Here is a 21,456-nt window from a genome sequence, read left to right as displayed (position 1 = left end):
CAGTAATATACCGCTGTACAGGAACATGAGATGTGCGCACAACATCATAGAAGACTTTTATCCAGGAGACATTGGTTTAAAATTTTAAAGTAAGTTTAACATAATTTTAAAGTTTTCTTTAACATAACTTTCATGGAAAGGATTTTGTGGAAGAGGGAGTGTAGAAAATGACTGCTATGGACATGTATGTACAGGAAAGACTGCAGTTAAAAAGGACAGATCAGAAAAAATGCACACACATCAGGTGCCTCCACTCAGTTAGAGCTACAGGGCCTGACAGGCTTTGACGTTTCTATAAAATGTGTGTAATCTTTACTGACATCAGCATCATCCTGGGCCAGGGCTTTTCCTCCTTTGCTGTGCACATTCTCAAACACATGAGCCACACACCAACTGCTTCCAGATCACCATAGTGTACTGTTTACCTTATGCCAACTTTATCAAGCCCATCCTAGAAGGTAAATGCACTCCCTTCTGGATAGTTGGTTTCTCTCCGGATCAAGGCAAACAGAGCTTAAAAAGTTACATGGTTTTGTGGTTATTTACAGCCTGCCAAGAGCTGTCGTCTTTGGGATTTGCCTTTGCTTTTGGGATTTTGCCACATGTTTATGCTGCCGCTCAGTGTATGTCCCAGTATGTGTGAGAAATGCTCTGCTCTGTCCTATAATGCACACAAGGGAGGGGGATATCTCCTGTTTCCTGAAGAAGCAGGCGTAGTTCCGCGAAATATGTAGATTTGGTGTTTCAGAATCGGAGCATTCACACAGGAGACTGGCAACAGGAAATAATGATCTGAGAACTATAATTGGAATCAATTTTATCAAATTTTGTGATTTTAAAGTGTATTTAATAAATTAATTTTTGATATTATATAACTTTGGAAATTGTTACACAAGATTATTTGATGTTTTTGTGGTTTATATTATAGGGATGTGGCTCAGATAAATTACAATACCAGTTGGGAATTACATAGTTTTAGTTTAAAAAAATACATTGTGCCTGTCTTTCTATGTGTTAAGGTTCAAATATAAGATGTATCTAGGATTTTAAATCTTCAAGGTAGCTAACTGCTGCTGCAATACCATAGTACATTAAAGCACTACAGACTGACATTTGCAATATTTTAATGGATGGATTGGAATGCACTCTTTATATTTTGTTATTTAATTTGAAAAAAAAGTATCACTTGAGGGAATGTATATTTCTAAGCTATTATCATAATATCTCTTCACTGCATATAATGTTCTGACAGTCTTGCATTTCCGATTGCTGCTTCACGTGTTTGTGAAAATCCCACAAGGAATATTCCCCCTACATTAATAATGGTAGTTCAGTTCATTCATGCAGAACTGTTAAGTAAATGCTCTATTTACATATTTACAGCTATCTATAATTCTGGGGTTTTATTTGTTGGGAGTCGACTTATTTATACTGTATTCCTTATATTGTAATTGGTGTTGTGTTTTTTTTTAAGTCATCATCAATGAGTATAACAGAGAGTAAAATATTTATTACTATTAAAATGTACAGTATATGCCAGACATCACTGCAATACATGTGGATTTACCTATGTTTCTTTCTCTTTTCTTCAGTCTAACTTCCTGTAATGATCCAGCAACGCTGCAGACATTATTTTAACTAATGTAGTATTCCATAGAGAGACAATTTTGTTCATAATGGATAGAAAAGTTTTACCCAGTAGTTGGCATTGTCTTGTATTCTTTGTTTTTCTTAACTTTAATGAAAAACCATTGACTTTTTTTTACAACGAATTGGCATTGCTGTCTCTTTCCTTTTGTACTAAGTAATGAATAGACAATTAAAATCTAAAGGTTAACTAATATAACAGTAGAATGCTGTCTAAGACAAATACACCCAGCAACTGTGCTTATAATACTTATATGATGGTGAACATAACGAACATATATGATGGTGACAATGTATAGACACATCTGTTTTTCAAAAAATAATGAAACACAAGAGTTAAATTTTTTTGTTGTGCTAACAGTGTGATAAATCATCACTCATATGCACATACTACTCCACAGTGAAATAATTCCACTATTGTTCTTCGTGTTTCACCATACTTTGTGCTGCTTCACATGAAACGCTCATTCACTGGAGGTAGTGAAACTCCTTTCACGGGAAGGGCTGAATTAACTTGAAGTACTTCCAATAGCAATGTTCCAAATCAACTCCAGTTTAATATCCCTCTTTATCTCATATCAATAAAACATGTACCACTGTTGTCATTCATGGTAAAATGATAAATGCTTTCATAGTGTAAAAAGGTTCAACATCTTATTTTATAAACATGTTTTAAAAATACCACTGGGTGGGACAAACATACGATTAATCCAAATAAGGAGTAGAAAAGAAGCTGGGGTTTTGTAGGCAATAAGTTCTTGTATTATTGAATCATGTACAAAAGGTCATCCCTATTAAGTATTCATGGGGAAACATGACCAAAAAGCTAAACCTAGCTAGCCCTAATTGATTTTATACAGGTTATGGTAAGATCAAAAGTTTAAAAGTCCTGACGCGTTTCACCTTGCGGCTTCCTCTGGATCGTTGAGATTGTTAAAAGTCTATAGGTTGAGAGAGTAAGGTGCTATGAATCAAACCACTGTATTTTCTGAGTCACTCACCCAGAGTCAGAGTTGCTGAACTTTGTGTTTCCTGGGTCAGAGTATTGAAGCCTTAGGTTCAGCATCATAGGGTCAGGGTCCCTATAATCCTTATAAACTTTAAGCTTCTAATACTTGGAAAGATTTTACAGCTTATACAGCAAAACATCTCGTAAACACAGCATACAGGGTGATAGGTACATCCGATAATGGTACATAAAACTCTGGGGTAAGTAACAGTAAAAAACAGTGGCCGTACTGTACTGGCCTATCAAACCCCATAGACTATGAAAATACGGAAACAACAGGTAAATAAACAACAGAAAACAAGAAACGAGTCAAAAAGAAAAAACAAAGCTAAGCCGGGGAATAGGAGGGCTGGGGAATGAGTGGGGGATACAAACAAAGGTGGATAGGATGCACAGTGGCGTCTTGAACCAGCGACATATTAAACGTGTAGACTGGTATAGTAGGCATCCCAAGGTTCCCATATCTGTTCAAATTTCGCAACCCTGTTTTGGAGGAGGGCAGTGAGGTACTCCATCAGGCGTATGTCTTGAATATGAGCATACAAATCCTCCATAGAGGGGGGCAGTCTGGATTTCCATTTGGTGGAGATTAGAGTACGAGCAGCCACTAAAATATGTGTAATAAACTGACGGGCTGACTTGGGGAGGTCCATAAGGGGCAATCCCAGCAAGTGGTGGAGAAGGTCAAGGGGAAATCGTTGTTGAGTCACGTCCCAAATTAGTGCATTGACTCTCCCCCAATAGCCCTGAATAAGGGGACAGGACCAAAAAATATGTTCTATAGTCCCATAATGGGACCCGCAGCGCCAGCAAGCCGGATCTCCCTTCGGAAACAGACGGTGTAACACCGCCGACGTATGATACCAGCGGAACAAAATCTTGTAAGGATTTTCTTTATAAAGCGTACATATTGAGCTTTTATTTGCTGTTTCCCACAGCGTGGACCATGTATCCTGCTCCAGGGCACCGCCCAAAATACTCTCCCAGGTACTCATGTATACAAGTTTACCAGATACCTCCCTTGCCAATTCCTGCAGAAGGCCATAAATGGAGGAAAAGAGGCCCTTAGAAAATGGACCTCCAATGCAAATTCTCTCAAAAGGAGTTATTTCAGTGAATCTGGGCACAGAGTGGAGTGATTGTATGTAATGTCTAATCTGTAGGTAAGCAAAAAAGGATGTTTGAGGGAGATCAAATTTTTCCTGCAACTCCGAAAAGGAAAGCAATCTTTTTTCCACTGGATGTAATACATTTCGGAGATGAAAAAGCCCCCGGTCTTGCCATGGCTGCCACATATTTCTAGCTAAGCTGTCAGGTATCAGAGGGGTTCATATGATAGATGTAAGCACAGAGCCCCGAGAGGAAAGATTGTACTTAGAATTATACGTTCTCCAGATATTCCTCATAAAAACCATCGGGGACAGCAAATCCCTCTCGGGCATTAACCAGGAGGAGCTCCAAAGCATCACATTAGGATGAAGTGGGGAAATCCAAACTTCCGACATACACTGGGGGAGAATAACATAGTCCAGGAGGGTAAGTAGCGAAGATGCGTCGCCACATAGTATTTTATCAGGTCCGGAGCCCCCATACCTCCGAGTGCTTTAGGTGTACAAACCACCGACTTTGAAAGTCTGTGACGTTTGTGAGCCCAGATAAAATTCAAAATGCTAGCCTGTAACTTCTTAAAGGTAGGGAGAGGGACCCGAACCGGGAGGGTTTCAAACAAATATAGGAGCTTGGGCAATAGCATCATCTTCACTGACGCAATTCTCCCCAAGAGCAACAATGAGTGTCCCTTCTATTTATTCAAGTAGGCATTTAGTTCCTGGAACAATGGGGGGAAGTTGCAAGTATATAGCTGAGTGTATGTAGCTGTTATTTGGGTGCCCAAATAGTTTAAGGAGCGCTCTCCTCATTTTGTTTTGTTAAATTGAGGGTCTTGCAGCACTTTTCTATGTGTTTCATTTAATAATATTTTTTGAACAAATAGCAACTGAAGTAAGGGTTTGTTGCACTCTGGAGTTGAGTATGAGGAAATAGTACAATGTTCTTTACCTTTAAATTTATGAATCTTAAAATACTACTCAGATATGGGATATGTTCCCAAATTCTGTCTTCTGCACTCACAGCCCAGATTTGGTACTTGGTAGGAACTGTAATTAATTATCTACACTAGAGGTGATATTAAAAAGGCTGCAAAATAATTGGATGTCAATATACTGTATATGCGACACTCTTTGAAATACTGGTTTCAAAATAAACTTCACTTAGGCATTTATCTACATCAGAGCAGTGTTTAGCAGTAGCAGTTTTAGCAATGGAAGCATTTCAAATTGTTTAGCAGTGTGTAAGAAACAATTCAACAAATGCAAATTTTTATTTTTTCTTCCAAATAAATCTTTCCTTCCATCCTCCATTACTGAACTAAAAATGATACAAGATACAAGAAAAATAGCACACAAAGGTAAGGTAAAATGTTGGTTAAAGGATGATCATTGGTCAGTACTGGTCAAACATTGGCCATTGTCTTGGTTCCTGGGTAGTTTAAAACAGTGTTTTTCAACCTTTTTTGAAAAAAATCTTGCAGCACACCACAAATCAAAAATGTTACAAAATGACACTTTATGTCAAATAATATACAAATATTTATGGACCTAACTAGATATATATCCCATGTACATTTAGCTGTTTGTCTGAAGCTTCTTCTCATCCCCAGCATAGAGATGCTGGGGACCAAAGCATTGAGTATCTTTGATAAAAGTAAATTAGAATCTCAGTTTGACATTTATGTTTCAGCTTTAGGGGTAATTGGTATTACAACAAAGGTAAAAAATTTTCACTTCATATTGTAACGTTAAAAAACGTATTGTGTAAAGTTGCAGATTGCAAGCACTACTATAACTGTAAATTGTAAAATCTCTTCTATTACCCTGTCTAGTCCATTCTGAAATACTGTGCTGGCAGTTGCACTGGCATTATTCTGACAGGTTGCTCATTTGTGAAGCCTGGAGCACTGACTGATTTTCTCATACGCTTCCACAGTTTTATTCCTGCATGAATAAAATGCAGAATTTTACAACAGAGCTGAAAAATAGTTAATAGAAGTTGGTGTTATAAATCAGGCTAAACTGATTGTTAGGAACTCTTGTTGTATTTATATCATTCAGGACTCAATTATATCAGACCACATCCCATTACAACATAGATACAAAACACAGTCCGGGTTGTCATACAAAAACCATAAATCTTTTAGGCTTAGTCTACATGGACTGTTTCCCCAGCGTTTAACCTGAGGCCATTTAAGCCCTTGTTATATTATACTTCAAAGTTTGTAATTTAAATAAAAACACATATAAAGAAAACAGAACAGAAATTGTCAATTAATGCAAATATGAGGGGGTTCTGAGAAGTTCCTGGCTTTGCCCAGAAAAAAGAGAGCCAGAATTATGAAATAACACATTTATTTAATATATTCCCCCCCTGGGACTGATGCACTTGGTACAGTGTAGTTACAGCTTTTCTAGACCGTTCAAATAAAAGTCCTTTGGTTGGGCCGCAAACCAGGTCTCAGCATCATCTTTGACGTCAGAAATGTCCTCAAAACGTTGCCCCTTCAGGTGTTTTTTCAAATTCAGGAACAGATAATAGTCCAAAGGGGCCAGGTCAGGTGAGTAGGGGGGATGGTGGACCAATTGGAAACCCAGGGTGTTCAATTTGGCAGCCACAACGTTAGACGTGTGCTCAGGTGTATTGTCCTGCAAAAAAAGGATCCCTTTGGTTAACTTTCCACAGCGTTTCATCTTAATTGCCTCCTTCAGCTGGTCCAGGAGGTTAGCATAATACTGTCTGGTGATACTAGAGCCCTGAGGTAGGTAGTCCACCAACAGAATAATGTCTTTGTCCCAGAAAACAGATGGCAAGACTTTTTTGGCCGATTTCTGGGTTCGGAACTTTTTTGGCCATGGGGACCCGCTGTGGCACCTTTCTTTTGACTGTTGCATGGTTTCAGGATCATAGATGTGGAGAAAAGACAGTTTTAAGAATCACAAACACCTGATATTTGCACAGTTACATACTAGGATATTAGGCTGTCATATGCCTCTACACTAATGTTTCTATTTCATCTGGAAGGGGGCAAAGCCAAGAACTTCTCAGCACCCCCTCATAGATTAGGAAGGCTCCACTGAGCCAACAGATGATTAACATTCTCATAATTAGAAGTTATTTTATATCTCAAATTGATTAATTGATGATGTAATCCCTGAACCATCTTTTAAAATCTTTTATCACTAACAATTAAGGGTGTTTTCTCCTTGTCCTCCAATTCTCCTTAATTAGTCAATTCATTTCAACCTTATCTGAACAGCTTTATTATGTCCATTTGTTTAGCTTTTTCCTTCCCACTTATAAGCCTTCTACTGATCAAAACAGTCTTTTTCTCCTATTTTCTAATTTTGTGTGACATATTTATATTTATATAAAACTCCAATTATGACAACATTTAAACCATATAATAAAATGTTATATATTAAGCCAAACTTCTAAAAAATATCCCACAATAAAATTACTATTAAACTTTATTATATTTGTGCTACATTTATAGTAGATATTTGTTTCAATCCGTTTTTATTGAATATTAATAACATAACAAAACAGGAACAGAAAATGGCACATACAGAAACACGGGGGCTCTCGGCCCTTCCTTGCAAGAACACAATATACAAAGTGACATTTTACAATGACATATCAGTACTTAAAATAAAGCCAAACAAAATGGGGTCAACCACAGGAAAAAAACATATAGGGGTTGGGAAGCAACCCAAGAAGGAAACACCCCAAATCGAACAAATTTTTATTGCCTGAGTAAGAAACCAATGCAGCTGTTAGGAAACTAGTAACTCGAATAACCCTCGACAGCCTCACATCCGCTCTCTGGCCCCTCTCTGGTTATAACCAGGGATGCCACCAATAATTCCTAACCCTAAACAGAGGCAAAACATTTAGCCCAAGGGAAAATATGGGGTTGGTCAAGGGGTAGGGGGGGGAATATCCAGCTGGTCTTTTGTATATACAAACCCAGGATCCACTAAAAACCCAATTATAACAGAATTTACAACTCTCTCGCACTCCGCGAAATTTACTGCCAAATCGATTTAAATTTTTAAATTACGATTCTTTGAACCAGTCCCAAGCCGACCATGTCAGCTTATATTGCTCCGTCTTATCCTCATCTTCTGCTATTAGTCTCTCCATGTGTTGTATTTTTTCCAATTCCACCAACCAATCTCTCATTGTGGGTGCCAACGGCTGTTTCCACTTTCGGGGTATGATTGTTCTGGCTGCCGTGAGGAAATGCCTAAGCACATCCTTCTTACAGGCCTTAATGGACCCAGGAAGAATGGACAGCAGCAACATTTGGGGTGTAAGCTTTAAATTAGAACCAGTCACACTATTGTAAATGTCAGCTATCTGATCCCATAATCTACGAATACCTGGGCATTCCCACCAGATATGGAACAATGTGCCCCGTTGGGAGTCACATCTCCAGCACCGATCAGAGATCGAAGAAGAGATACGATGGATGTCTGTGGGACATAAATACCACCTGGAGAGGATTTTATAATTAGTCTCCTGGGCCCTACAAGGAAGAGCCATCTTATGGGTCAGGACAAAAGCCTTCTCCCACTCAAGTGGGGAAATAACTACCCCCAATTCTTTCTCCCAATATCTCGTGTAGGTGGGAGCCCTATTAGCATAAATTCCAATCAGTATCTCGTACACCTGGGAAATAACATGGATCGGTCTATTTTCAGACTGTAGTAATTTTTCGAATGCCGTAAAGCTCCCTAGTGTGGGAAAGGAAGCTAGAGATTGTGTTATAAAAGAAGATAATTGGAAGTGTAAAAGCCATGCATTCGGCATCCGCTGCACCCTGGCGTCCAAAGAGGAGAGGGGTGGCACCCTCCTGCAGAACACTGCATAACTGCCTATGATGCTCAGCCGTCCAGGATAGAAATTTTTTGGCGTGCATTGCAGGAGCAAACAGGGGATTATCAAACAAGGGGGTCATGGGCCCCACTTTAGAGGACACATGGCCCCCCCTAACAAGAATATCCCACTCCCTCAAAAGATCAGATGTAACAATTAGAAGTGGGCGGTGTGTTTGAAGCCTAGACCTGTCTATCCACAGTAAGGAGCGAAGATCAACGGGGGCCAAGATATTTTCCAAAAGGACCCAGCTCTTCCGGTCACTATTATGAAACCAGTCAACCACCCGAGTCAGCATAGCCGCTCTGTAGTAGCATCTGATATCAGGAACACCTGCACCGCCCAATGTTTTAGGTCTAGTAAGATACCGGAGAGCTATTCTGGGGCGCCTCGAGCCCCACAGGAACTGTCTGCAGAGCTGCTGCATTTTACCTAAAAAGGCCTGCGTCAAATAAATCGGAATCGTTTGAAAGACATAAAGTAATTTAGGTAGGATATCCATTTTGAGAGCATTAATCCTAGCAAACCAAGAGAGAGGTAGTAGATTATATCTCCCCAACTCCACCTTCAATCTGCCCAACAGTGGTTCATAATTATTACTAAATAATTTAGTCGGGTCTGCTGTTATAAAGACCCCCAGATACTTGAGCTTCTCGGTACAGAGCCTAAACTTCGTATGATTCTTAAGGTAATGGACCTGGGGAGGCATGAGTGAAATATTTAGTATTTCGGATTTGTCAAAATTCACTTTAAAGTTGCTTAGCATCCCAGATTTCCCAAACTCCTCTAAAATCGCCGGTATAGAAGACTGAGGAGACGATATATACATTAGGAGATCATCAGCAAATAAGGACAGCTTATAATGGTGTTTTCCAACCTTTATCCCTTGTACTCACTCATTTGTCCTCTGCGCCACCGCCAGATGTTCCATCACTATAGCATACAGTAGGGGGGACAGTGGGCAACCCTGTCTAGTACCATTAACAAAAGGAAACGGCGCCGACAGGCTCCCATTGACCCGCACCCGAGCTGTAGGGGCTGAGTAAAGCGCCGCTATCCTGGCCACCATCAAAGGACCCAATCCTATCTGGCGCAACGCCTGATACATAAATGACCAGCTCACCCTGTCAAACGCCTTTTCCGCATCAACCGATAACAGGCAAACAGGGGTCTTGGTCATTTTGGCGGCATGGGTAATCAGTAGTGTTTTAAGCGTATTATCCCTGGCCTCCCTTCCATTAATAAAACCTACCTGATCGGTGTGGATCAGGTTCGGTAAATACCGGGATAATCGATTGGCTATCAATTTAGAGAAGAATTTGGCGTCCACATTAATTAAGGAGATCGGTCTATAGTTTGAGCATACAGAATGGTCCTTACCTGGCTTAGGGAGAATAGTTATATGCGCCTCTAGGCTTTGAGCAGGGAAATGGTTCTCACCGGATATAAAGGAAAATACCCTCGCCATAAACGGGGCCAGGGTCTCTACATGTAGTTTATAGAATTTGGGCGTAAACCCATCTGGTCCTGGACTCTTTCCCGTTGGAGTATTTTTAATTACCGCAGACACCTTTGCCTCCGTGAAAGCAGATTCCAAGCTGGCAGATATTGCCGGATCTAGTTCCGGCAATGCAGTAGAGGCTATATAATCTTGAAGGGAAGGGGTAGAATGCGGTGGGGTTTGAATATTATACAGATCAGCGTAATATTGTTGGAAAACTGATAGTATTTCCTGTGGGAAGGCAGTATTGTTACCTTTAGCATCCCGTATTTGTGGGATATATGTAGCCGCTGGTCTGGGGTGTACCCCCCTCGCCAGAAGACGGCCACACTTCTCTCCGTATTGATAATAGGATTTGCGGAATTTATCCCTAAACTTTTGGTGAGCTAAATCATAAAGTTCAAGTAAACGTCTCCTAGCGGTAGTTAATTCAACAAACACATCTGAGGACATGTTACTTTTATGTTATCTTTCTAATTTTCGTATATTGTCGAGCGTATGGGTAATCTCTTGGGATCTGATTTTCTTAAGTCTGGAACCCTGTTGGATCAAAACCCTGCGAAGAACAGCCTTAAAGGCCTCCCACTGAAAAGGGAGGGATGTCTCGTCAGACTTATGGTCTTTCATAAAATTTCTTATGGTATCTAAAACTGTCCTTGCGCAGACTGAATCTCTAAAAAGAGAGTCGTTACATTTCCAGGTCCACTCCTTGAGTCCCACAAAGGGAGTCTGGAGAGTTAACGAAACTGAGGCATGGTCTGACCAAGGGCAGCTTTCAATAGAGGCTTCTGGTTTCCAGTCCAATAACCTATGGCTGATAAAGATATAGTCAATTTGAGAATAAGTATGGTGGGGATTGGAATAAAAAGTGTAATCCTTGTCGCCAGGGTGCAGGGTCCGTCACGTATCAATCAGTTGTAAATCAATCAATTTGGCCTTAAATGCGTTCAATTTAGAGTAAGAGATGGAGGAGTGGCCGGTTGATGTGTCTACCCTAGGGTCCAGAGGAAAATTAAAATCCCCTCCAATGATCAAAGCACCCTCTGCGAATGAACTAAGCTTAGTCAGGAACTGGACAGCTGCTAAAGTCGGCTGATGATTAGGAGAATAAAATGAGGCAACCGTGTAAATCCTATCCCATAAGGAGATCTTTGCCAACACAAATCGTCCCAGCGGGTCAATGCAGGTGTCCAGTATCTGAGTTGGGATTGATTTGTGAAAAGCTATGGACACCCCCTTCGTTTTACCTTACCAGGGTTAGAGCTATGAATCAATGTAGTGTAATAGCGATTACGTAGTGACGGTATCTTAAGAGAATGAAAATGCGTTTCCTGGAGCATTAAGATATGGACTCTGGCTTTGTGCTGACTATACAAAACTTGGGAGCGTTTGTTAGGGCCATTAAGGCCTTTAACATTAAGGGTACGTACTTTCAACCCTTGCGGAGTGCGTGTTTGTTATAGTAGATATTTATGTGAAAAAAAAAAAACATTGAACCATGGCTTCACTCATCCTAAATGAAAAAAGAAAAAAACAGTCCTCTTATTCCTCTTATCTCAAATCCATGCTCCCTCTATATCAAACACATACAATTACATAATACACCACCAGTGTTAATAAGATATCCATAAATATCATGAAGACGATGTGAGATTTTCAAATAGTAGTATTGTTTATATCTTCTTATTAGGTCTCTTTATCACACAAAAATAGCCGTTAGTTTGAAAGTATGGGTAAAACAATTCCCAAGCAGCTGTTTGTAAAGTAGGGCTTACCTAATTCAAACAAAATCTGGGATGGCGGATGGAGGTAAGTACTCAGGTCTCTTCCTGAACAGCGGCTTCAGGCATCCCGGGAACCTCATACAGAATAGGGGAAAGTCGAGGAGACGGAGGGTTTTAATGAAAGGTTTTTGAATTTTCATGCTAATGGGAATTCCTCACTATCTCACTACAGAGGGATCAGCTAAGAGGGTGAATGAAAACATTATTAACACTTTGGAGATTTTTTGTTTGAATTACCGGTAGGTTGAATGATTGAAAACTACTTGACCTCAAAATTCCCTAAAAGATTTACGTTTTTCCTGTGACAAACCAGACTGTTTTTTGTATCTATGTTAGGAACTCATTAAATTATAATGAAAGCTGAAATGGATCTGATCTCAAAAGTTTACATATCATGCATGCATATAGGTTAAATATTTCTTTCTCATGTTAGGAATTACTTTTTATATGTGAGGAAAAGTATTAAAAAATAATAATTTTAGGGTAAGTGTAAACAGAGATGGAATGGGGTTTACAATGATGCTTTGGAGTAGGTAATACTTGGTTGCATGGGTACCCAGAGAAAATTTGATTTGATTTTGGTACCAAAAGCTTTCTGCCTAAATGTCATCTGCTGAACTGATAACATTGAATATTGATTTATTGCCCACTGTGACATTATATCAGCTGCCTGGACTGCTATGGAAGTGTAATTTGTAACATCTTCCCATCAATCTTGCTTCTTATTCCTGCTGTCCTTTTTTCTGAGGTAAAATTACATTGCGATTGATTTACTAAAGGAGTTAGACTGTTACCTTGAAACAAGTAAGTTGTTGCTCTTTATCTTAGTGAATGAGGTGAAGCTATGTTAATTTTTGCAACCCAATTCTTGTACAAACAAAAAATATATATTCATATATATATATATATATATATATATATATATATTTACATTTGTTTGTGATTCTTTGCAGTTATTCTTTGTATTCTATGTAAAGTGAGTTTTCAGAGTTTTCATCAAATTCACTACGTTAAGTGAATTATCCCTTGCCCAGTGACCAATTTAAACTCAAAACTGTAAGTGACTGTATGATTTTTACTTGCAACATGTAAATTTTAAAGAGATAAATGGTCAGCATAAAGAGATTAAGATAGTGGTAATAGGTTTAGGTTCCAAAAGCAAAATTTAGGCTAAAAATGGCATCCATTTTTAATGTGTCATATGCACTTTGAAAATAATTGTTGCATTTTAATCCATCTTCTTTAAGAACACTTTGGATAAATAATTCAGGTATAGGGTACACAGCCAAGTAAAATATTGACAAGTTATGAAAAAATGTCTTAATTTCCCTTGTTGTACCCTTTGGCTGTAAGTTCCAGGAACATAAATTGCTGATGCTGGCAGGCTGATACACTTCATTAAATTGTTAATTCACACAAAAAGCTCAATCTGCGGATTTGTGAACACAATTTCTTGCAGTTTCTAAAGGTTTTCATGAGTGTAAAACTTGGACTAGGACTTTTTTAAAACCATCTGTTGTAATATGGTCCTACCTAGAATATGGAAATATAGTCTAAAAGAGCTTCCATTCTTTTATTAATCATTATGTCTTTTTCATATTCATTGGTTGTGATTTCTTGTCTGAATATGCTTTAGATGATCTCCTATTCACCTGGTCTTCAGCAGAAAAATGACATCCTGCTTTTTTTGGAGTAGATGAAATCTACTATTTCAGACACAACTCATAGCCACCTTCAGTCACTGCCTCCCAAGATGAAGAAAGGAGACAATATATTTATAAACTCCAAAGCATGTAGATAAGTTGAATCCACATGTTTGGTGCAATGAAATTCTCCATTAATTAAAATTCTACATGTGGCATAATACACCGTTTTAGGAAATTTTTGGTCTCCAGTTTAAGTGATACTTAAAGCAAAGTAATCAAATACTTATTTTATAATAGGATTTGAACTACATAGTAGAGATGTTTGGGTAATTGTAATCTTATAAATCAAAGGCCAATAGGTGTGACTTTTATCTTTTTTTGTAAATGTTTACAGTGGAATTAAAGGTGTAAAGTTAGGTGAGGGAGGAATTTTGATACTGCTGGGAAGCAACTTTGGGGACCTGGTCATACAGCAAGGTAGAAACTTCCCCGAGGAGAAATAAGGTAGGTTGCAAAGCTTATAAATCTACCCCTAAACTTAAAAAGCATTTCACTATGGCAATGCAGTGAGGACCCACTGCGTTCTTACTGACTGGAGTAGACCCTTAAAGAAAACCATGAAAAACATGAGAAAGATGTCATTATTGACCCCATTTTTTGGTTATGCTGACTTGCTGTTTTGTACCTTGGGGTCAGTAGTGGAAGCCCCAATACTTCTCGTATATTAGTTGTACTTTTAAAGTATAAAGTACAGTACATTTTCCTGTTTCTCTTTTAGCATGATATATATTGTGGGATTAGTTCATTTTTGGGCTATATTGTGTGAGTATAGTTAGTTTTGGGGAACAAAAGCTGAACCTTTTGACGCCTACCCAGAAATATTTTATGCCCTAAGCTTTTTACTATATTCCTAAAAGATGTAATCCTGAACTGGAAAACTAAAGGATAACTAAAACATCCAATGTTGGACTTTGAGTTCTGAAAACCAATGTACTTGTGTGAAATTGGTAGTAGTTGAATAGTTGGATAGTATGCACTTCTGTGGTACTTGTTTTCCCTCAGCATTTGGCAAGCCAATGACCGTCTAATCCCATTTATTAGTATTAACGTAACTTCTACAAAATTGTTCTTTAAAATATAGAGCTTGGGAAAGGTTTTCAATATAGTGTTATTTTTATAGTCATTCTAATGGCATTTGCAGCAGCATAAACAATTGAAATTGTTTATGTGCTGTGACTGGAATAATAAACTTGTAGTTATTTTAGTACATGGAAAGGAATGACTGATTATTATCAATTAATTGTAAATTAGTATTGTCTTTACAAAACAGTTGTGACAAATGAGGATAGTCACATCTTGTTCTAGAATGCACCATTAAACACTCACTAAATGTAACTATCTGGGTGTATTGTTGCTGTGAAAATAGCACAAAGTGATGAATTTAGCATGCAAGTGATGTCTATTCCTATGCTTGTGGTGATGTCACACTTTGTTTAACCCATACACCACTCCCAGGACTCCTTACATTATGCCACTGACTGTTCATTTATTAGCGAGGCTGTAACTGATGGGTGTTGAGAGGGTGGTGTGTTTGATTCATTCTGCCTTTCAGAAAATCTCATTAGAGCTGTGAATTATTCTGCAATCTCCATCTACTATCTCATTCATGCTGTGAGTATCAGATTTATTTTATGGCAGTGTGAGAATTTGCATGCTAAAGAAAGAGAACAAGTCCGGTATCATTCTGTTTTCTGTGTTAGGCTCTAAAAAAGATGATACTTAGGTTCTGCTTCATGCAATTTTATACCCATAGGAAAGTACCTTGACAAATATCTTAGAAGCTTGGGTTTTCATACGTCCGGGAGAACATTTACTGTAATCTCTTTGCAGAACCGCTGGCATCAGGATGAATATGTAAAAAAGTCACCTTGACTTTATATTAATATTTAATTCAGAAAAGTATTGAAATTGCTTTACTAAGGTTTAAATACTCATGTATAAAATGTGCTTGTAAATTGTATAAAATGTATTCCGAAACCTCATTTGTGAAGTAAGACAAAGTGTAGACATACATGTTATTGCTGCAGAATAGTCTGAGTCAGTTACATGCCTTGGGTACAATGGGCCTGATTTTTTAAAGCTCTCCATGGCTTGAGAGGATACACTATCATAAGTGCAAGTGGGTGATCCAGCAAACCTGGAATGGATCTAGTCCAGGATTCAAAACATTTGCTAGCAAACAGCAAATAATTTAAAGATATCCATTTAAGGTTCACTGATTCCTGGATCTCACAGCTTCACTGATAAAAGTGTATACTCTCCAGCCTTGGAGAGCTTTAATAAATCAGGCCCCATGTTCAGATTTGGAATAATATATATTTTTAATTTGTTTAAATGAATGATGATAATTGATGTTAGGATATACAAACAGCAAGCAATCTGCTTGAACAGCTTTACTTTAGATACTTACGATACCCGTTATCATTTGTGTTCCCTGGATGCTTTGTATTGGTACAGAATATCACTCTCACTGACGTATCTTAACTGACATACAGTATAAAGACGCATTTAACAAACAGTTTTAAAACAAAAATAAGAATTTATTTGTGTGTTTAGGGTGGTGCAGGGTTTTGGGCTCAATACATAAGTGGTTTATGAGTATAAATTTAATATTATTTGATAATATGATAAACCACAACATTTTAACTTTCTCTAATGTAGGTATTTAGTTGCCAGGTATAAACCAGAATTGTTAAACTGATGTTGACCAAAATATTGATAGATGTTGTGCTTTTAGAAGAATAAATTACAGTACAGATTTAGCCATAGAAGACAAGTTTGAAAGAGGAATGAAGGACACCACCATTCCTATTATTTATTATTTATAAAGCATGAATATACTATGCAGCACTCTACAATAAAAATGAGCTGCAGATGACAAAACTGCATATGTAATATTTACAAACTATGACACGGGAGGAGAAAAGCAGATGAGGCCTTTAACACCATTGATTAGTAAAACTGCAATGCCCCCATATTTCTAGCTGGCAGTTTTAAATTTGAGTTCCTCCACATAACACTGCCATCCTGTTCAAAACTTTATGGTAACTGGATAATGAAGAAATTGTTACTTTTAGTTAAAATACCAAAACTGCTCAGATGAGTGCTGTTTATTAATGTTTTGCTTGGTAAACAGCAAAGTCTAGATGCTCTAGATTTACCACCACCAAAGTGCTATGCATAAATCATCTGGAATATGCAGTACAGTTGTGGTCACCAGTTCACAGAAAGGACATTGTGGAATTGGAGAGAGTGCAGAGAAGGGCAACTAAACTAATAAAAGGAATGGAGGAGCTCAGCTATGAGGAGAGATTAGCTGAAATGAATCTTTCCTCCCTTGAGAAGAGACGTTTAAAGGGGGATATTATCACCCTGTATAAATATATATGGTCCATATAGAGAACTCTCCTCCCCATTATTCACTGTGAGATTGTTACAAAGAACCAGAGGGCACTCTTTGTGTCTGGAGGAAAAGAAGTTTAAGCTCCGGATAAGGAAGAGATTCTTCACTGTAAGGTCTGTGAAAATGTGGAATTGGCTCTCTCAGGAAGAAGTTTCAGCAACTACTATAGATTGCTTTATGAAAAAGCTAGATGTTTTTCTAGGAGCACAGAATATAACTGGGTATTAAGGCTTTAAAGTAAAGATAACAGCGACTGTTGACCCAGAGAACATCCAATTGCCTCATGGAATCAGGAAGGATTTTTTTTTCCCCTGTTGGAGCAAATTGTGCCAGGGTTTTTTTTTTGCCTTCTTCTGGATCAACAATGTCCATAGGGTTTTATATCTGGCATATGTTTATTTCCCTGGGGGTTGAATTTGATGTACTTTTTTCAACCTGACTAACTATGTAACTATGTAATCTCCTGTCCTTGGCTCTAGCACACCCTAATAGATGATTATGTCCTTTAAAAATGTTATTAATTTGAGCAGTGGCCCCAACTTCTGGTTCTGGCTTCTGATTTCTATACTGAAATCTGACTCACTATCACAAATAAGATGTCAAAAAACTGTGGGGGTTTATGTCTTACTACGCCTGCTCTTTGGTTTAGTAGTATAGCAGTTGTAAAAATGCACTACCAAATTTAACATGTAGACCAACTACATGAACTGACCTTACTTTCCACAAGGACAAGTAATGTCATACAAGACCTAAAGTGTGAAATGTATATAAAGGAGTCTGTGAGGTTAGGAAGATAACCAAGGGTTTGATGAATGAAACAAATACTACAAAACAATCTGCCTTGATTTGTTTCACACTACAGCACTTAATTATAATCAGACAGTGTCCATGTTAAATACTGTAATGCATCATTGAGAATATCGGAAACAGTATATTTTGTCATCTGTCACTTGTCATTCATCAATCATTGCTTGGCACTCATCAGTCATCATTTCTAAGCTTTTCCTTACCATCCATTACAGTGCTATTTTAATGCTCTAGTAAAGCCAAATATTGTCTAAATAGGCATGCATGTATTATTTCAATCGTGTGTGTATTTTTTGCAGATCCATGCAGTAGCTAATGTAAAACATGGTTTCTATGCAGAAGCTTCTTGTAATAAAGATCAGTCATTTGTGGTCTGTCTCCTTATACAGGGTGGCTGTTCTTCCATCTGTCCCCATGTAGTTTTCTGCAGGCAGCCTGTAGTTGGGTTGACCTTTTGCATCTCTCCCTTTGCTCTGCTGTTTGTACAGGCTCTGTGTAGCACACCGCTACTTTTAAAGGGTAATATTTTGGTTTGTGAATTTGTTTACTATTAAGCTATATATTTAGGAAAATGTTTCATTCATAATAACTGGGTTTATAATCCCAGTTATTATGAATAGTGATCCTAATAATACTTTAAAAGTTCCCAGAAATTACACAGGCAGGGTCTACTTTTATGACCGGAACAGTTGAGATACAATTTATTTAGACATTGTATATATTTATGGTATACAAACCCTTAGCAATCAAAATGTTCTTCAGATAGGATGTGCATCTAATAAAGGTTTCAATTGCTTAGTATGGTAAGATTATTTGAAATGTTTTACTACAATGTACATTCAAGCTACAAATTCATTTATCTGCTCACTGAACTGAATATACGAATATTCTCTTGTCAGTGAATTAAAGCAAAAGCTGGATGAAGAAGGCAACAAGTGTTCCATTTTGTCAAAGCAACAGAAGTTCAACGAGCACTGCTGTATCCGATGCTGTTCTCCTTTTACGTTTCTCATCAATTCCAAGCGCCAGTGTCTAGACTGCAAGTTCAACATCTGCAAAAACTGCAGCTCCTACCAAAAGAAAGATAAGGCCTGGATGTGCAATGTCTGCCAGCAAACAAGGTTAGTTTCCTTTAATGTATTATTGAATGTGATCACAGTCGAATATGTTCTTGTTCGCCAAGCTACAGCAAAATGTTGTTTTATGAGACAAACAAATCCTGGTGGTACAATAAATGTCTGCATTCCTCCTATTCAAAGGAAAAAAAACTCACCTTTTACAATAGAGATCTTATACCGATCTGTGTATGTAACTATAAAATGTGTGAAAAACAAATGTAACACATATTTTTCCAAAGCATAGAACGCTGATAAATATTTTATCATGCAAGATATGTCTGTTTCAGTCTATTGAATCTTAGCTACGTACAATTTACAGGAAATATTTTGTTAACTTGCTAGCTGTTATTTAAGATAAGCACAAAACAGCTCCTTTACCAATGCACAAACTTGTTTTTGTGATCTATTTACTGTATTCTCATTTCTCATCCCCTGATCAGAGGAAAGCTACAGGTTTCCCCCTAGTGGTGTGCCTCTACCAGCAACTTACCTTTCCTTCACTCAGGTAAATCACCTTGCACTATTGTATGGTGGCAGAGATAAGGTCAAAAACTCTCTTTAGATTCCTAGTCATAACCTGGAGCATAGACCAGGCTAAATTTCCTTAAAGTGTACCTAAACTCAAAATTTTTACTTTACATAAAAGGGTAGACAACCCATTTATTTAAAATAAAATTTATGTTTTTTTTTTAGTGCAACACCCTTTTTTAAAAAAAAAAAAAAAAATTCAGCACCGCCCCCTTTATTCTTGATCGCCTAGGCATGCAGAGCCTCCTGGGATACCTACATTATGCATCCCAGGAGGCTTTTGGCTGCTCCTTCTGCACATGCCTGAGCATCTCAAAGAACCCCTTTCATCAATAGGGAAAAAGTTGTGCAGTTAGATCGGCAAGTTTTTTTCCCATCTAAGTCACCTGATCTCGCACCTGCGAGTGAAGTATAAAGAAGAACTCTGACGAAGAAGGGGAGAAAATGGGGCGCCTGGTGCTACCTCTGCGCTAGGACGATGCTGGTCCCAATGGAAGAAACCTCCTGACAGGTAGACTGATCTGCGGGATTAAAGGTAAGTGTGATTTTATTGTTTTGGGTTTACTTCAGCTTTAATTTTGATGTGGTAAAGTAGCAGGAAGAGATGGTACGAATCTTCTGATGCGGTTTCTTAAAGGTGAACCTATTTACAAGTTCACATTGAACAATTCCAGACTGGCATACTAGGCATTTGGGGAGCTATCTCCAAAGCAATAGATCCATAACTGTGATGTTTAATTGTTTTTTTATACCTATCCCAACCCAGAACACCAACTTTCAGCTGATGGACAATCTGTGGCTATGGCTAATCAGTTGTTTAAAAAAAGGAAGTGGTTGCATGTCTGCAGTTAGGGGTTGGGGTATATATGGAACGTCTACCTGTTAACCTTGAAAAGGAAGTCTTTCAACTAAAACATAATTACAATAAATATTGTTCCTATTCATAAATAGTAAATTTCATAGAAATTTTTCAACTTTACTGCTTCTTCATTAAAGAAAAAAAAAGGATTCTGGAGAATCCCAACCCACTTATTTAATGACTTTATGACTTAAAATGTCATACTTAATTACTTTTTCTTTATAATTATTCAGCAGGAACATTTAAAGCACTGGGAGAGAGCTGTGTTCATTTTTGTCTTTAAAAGAAAACAATGGAGTAAATTGAGGAAATTCTGAACTTTTTGGTTAGGTCCTTGCAGCTTTCTAGCTTCAACAGGCCATTTAAAAAGACACAATTTTACTTTAAAACCCCAATTTTGTTTTTAAAATCAGAACATACATATCAAGTGCATCAAAACAACAGGCAGCAAAGCCCAGCCTAGGTAGAAGGCATGTCTTGCAGCAGTTTGTAGGGGATGACCGCTGCTCTTTATGTAGAATCTGTGACCTCCCTGCAGAGGTGTGGAAATCCTTTTTTTTTTTTTTACAGAAAGCATTTCAATCAGGAGTTTCCCCAACAGTCTGCCTTTTGCAGATCTGTGGGTTTGACTCAGAAAGTGGTGTGTTGGACCTCTGAAAAGAAGACCACTGCTTCCGTAGAAAGTTGAAAGATTTACTCTGCAACTTGTGGGCAGGGGATAGGATTTTCTACTTTATCAGTTTTCTGAAGAAAAAAGCTAAAGGATTTTAGACAACTTTTCTTTTGACTTTACTCATGTGAGATTAGACTGTGTATTTGACCTTCAAAAGTTCCAGAACACAATAAATGTATTGTAGATCGGAAATATTTGCTTTAAATCCTTCTGCATTATGTGATGAGCCTAGCAAAGCTACATCCTGTTTACTGTACCCTTATAAGGTACTTCCATCCTAAAGGCTTTGTCAGTGCATTTTCATATTCTATGGGCACAGGTAAGAATTTGTTTCTGCCTGTTAATCATTAAAACCTAATACTTTAGCTAGATGGCTGAGATTGAATTATAAACATATGCAACACCATGGAAACAAGAAGAAAGTAATGAC

General features: G+C 37.9%; 1 protein-coding gene across 3 annotated transcripts in view; it reads left to right on the top strand.

Annotated features, from left to right (window-relative positions):
• The window catches only part of MYRIP (myosin VIIA and Rab interacting protein), a 233,507-nt gene that overhangs the window by 94,825 nt on the left and 117,226 nt on the right, over nucleotides 1-21,456 (top strand). For all 3 annotated transcript variants that reach the window (XM_072412299.1, XM_072412297.1, XM_072412298.1), the window contains exon 3: nucleotides 18,748-18,969. In XM_072412299.1, coding sequence (XP_072268400.1) covers nucleotides 18,748-18,969 — 222 coding nt within the window. The remainder of the gene's footprint in view (nucleotides 1-18,747; nucleotides 18,970-21,456) is intronic.

The sequence above is a fragment of the Pyxicephalus adspersus genome, chromosome 5 (genome assembly GCF_032062135.1).
Source record: "Pyxicephalus adspersus chromosome 5, UCB_Pads_2.0, whole genome shotgun sequence".
Lineage (NCBI taxonomy): Eukaryota > Metazoa > Chordata > Amphibia > Anura > Pyxicephalidae > Pyxicephalus > Pyxicephalus adspersus.
This window is presented reverse-complemented; position numbering and strand designations above follow the sequence as displayed.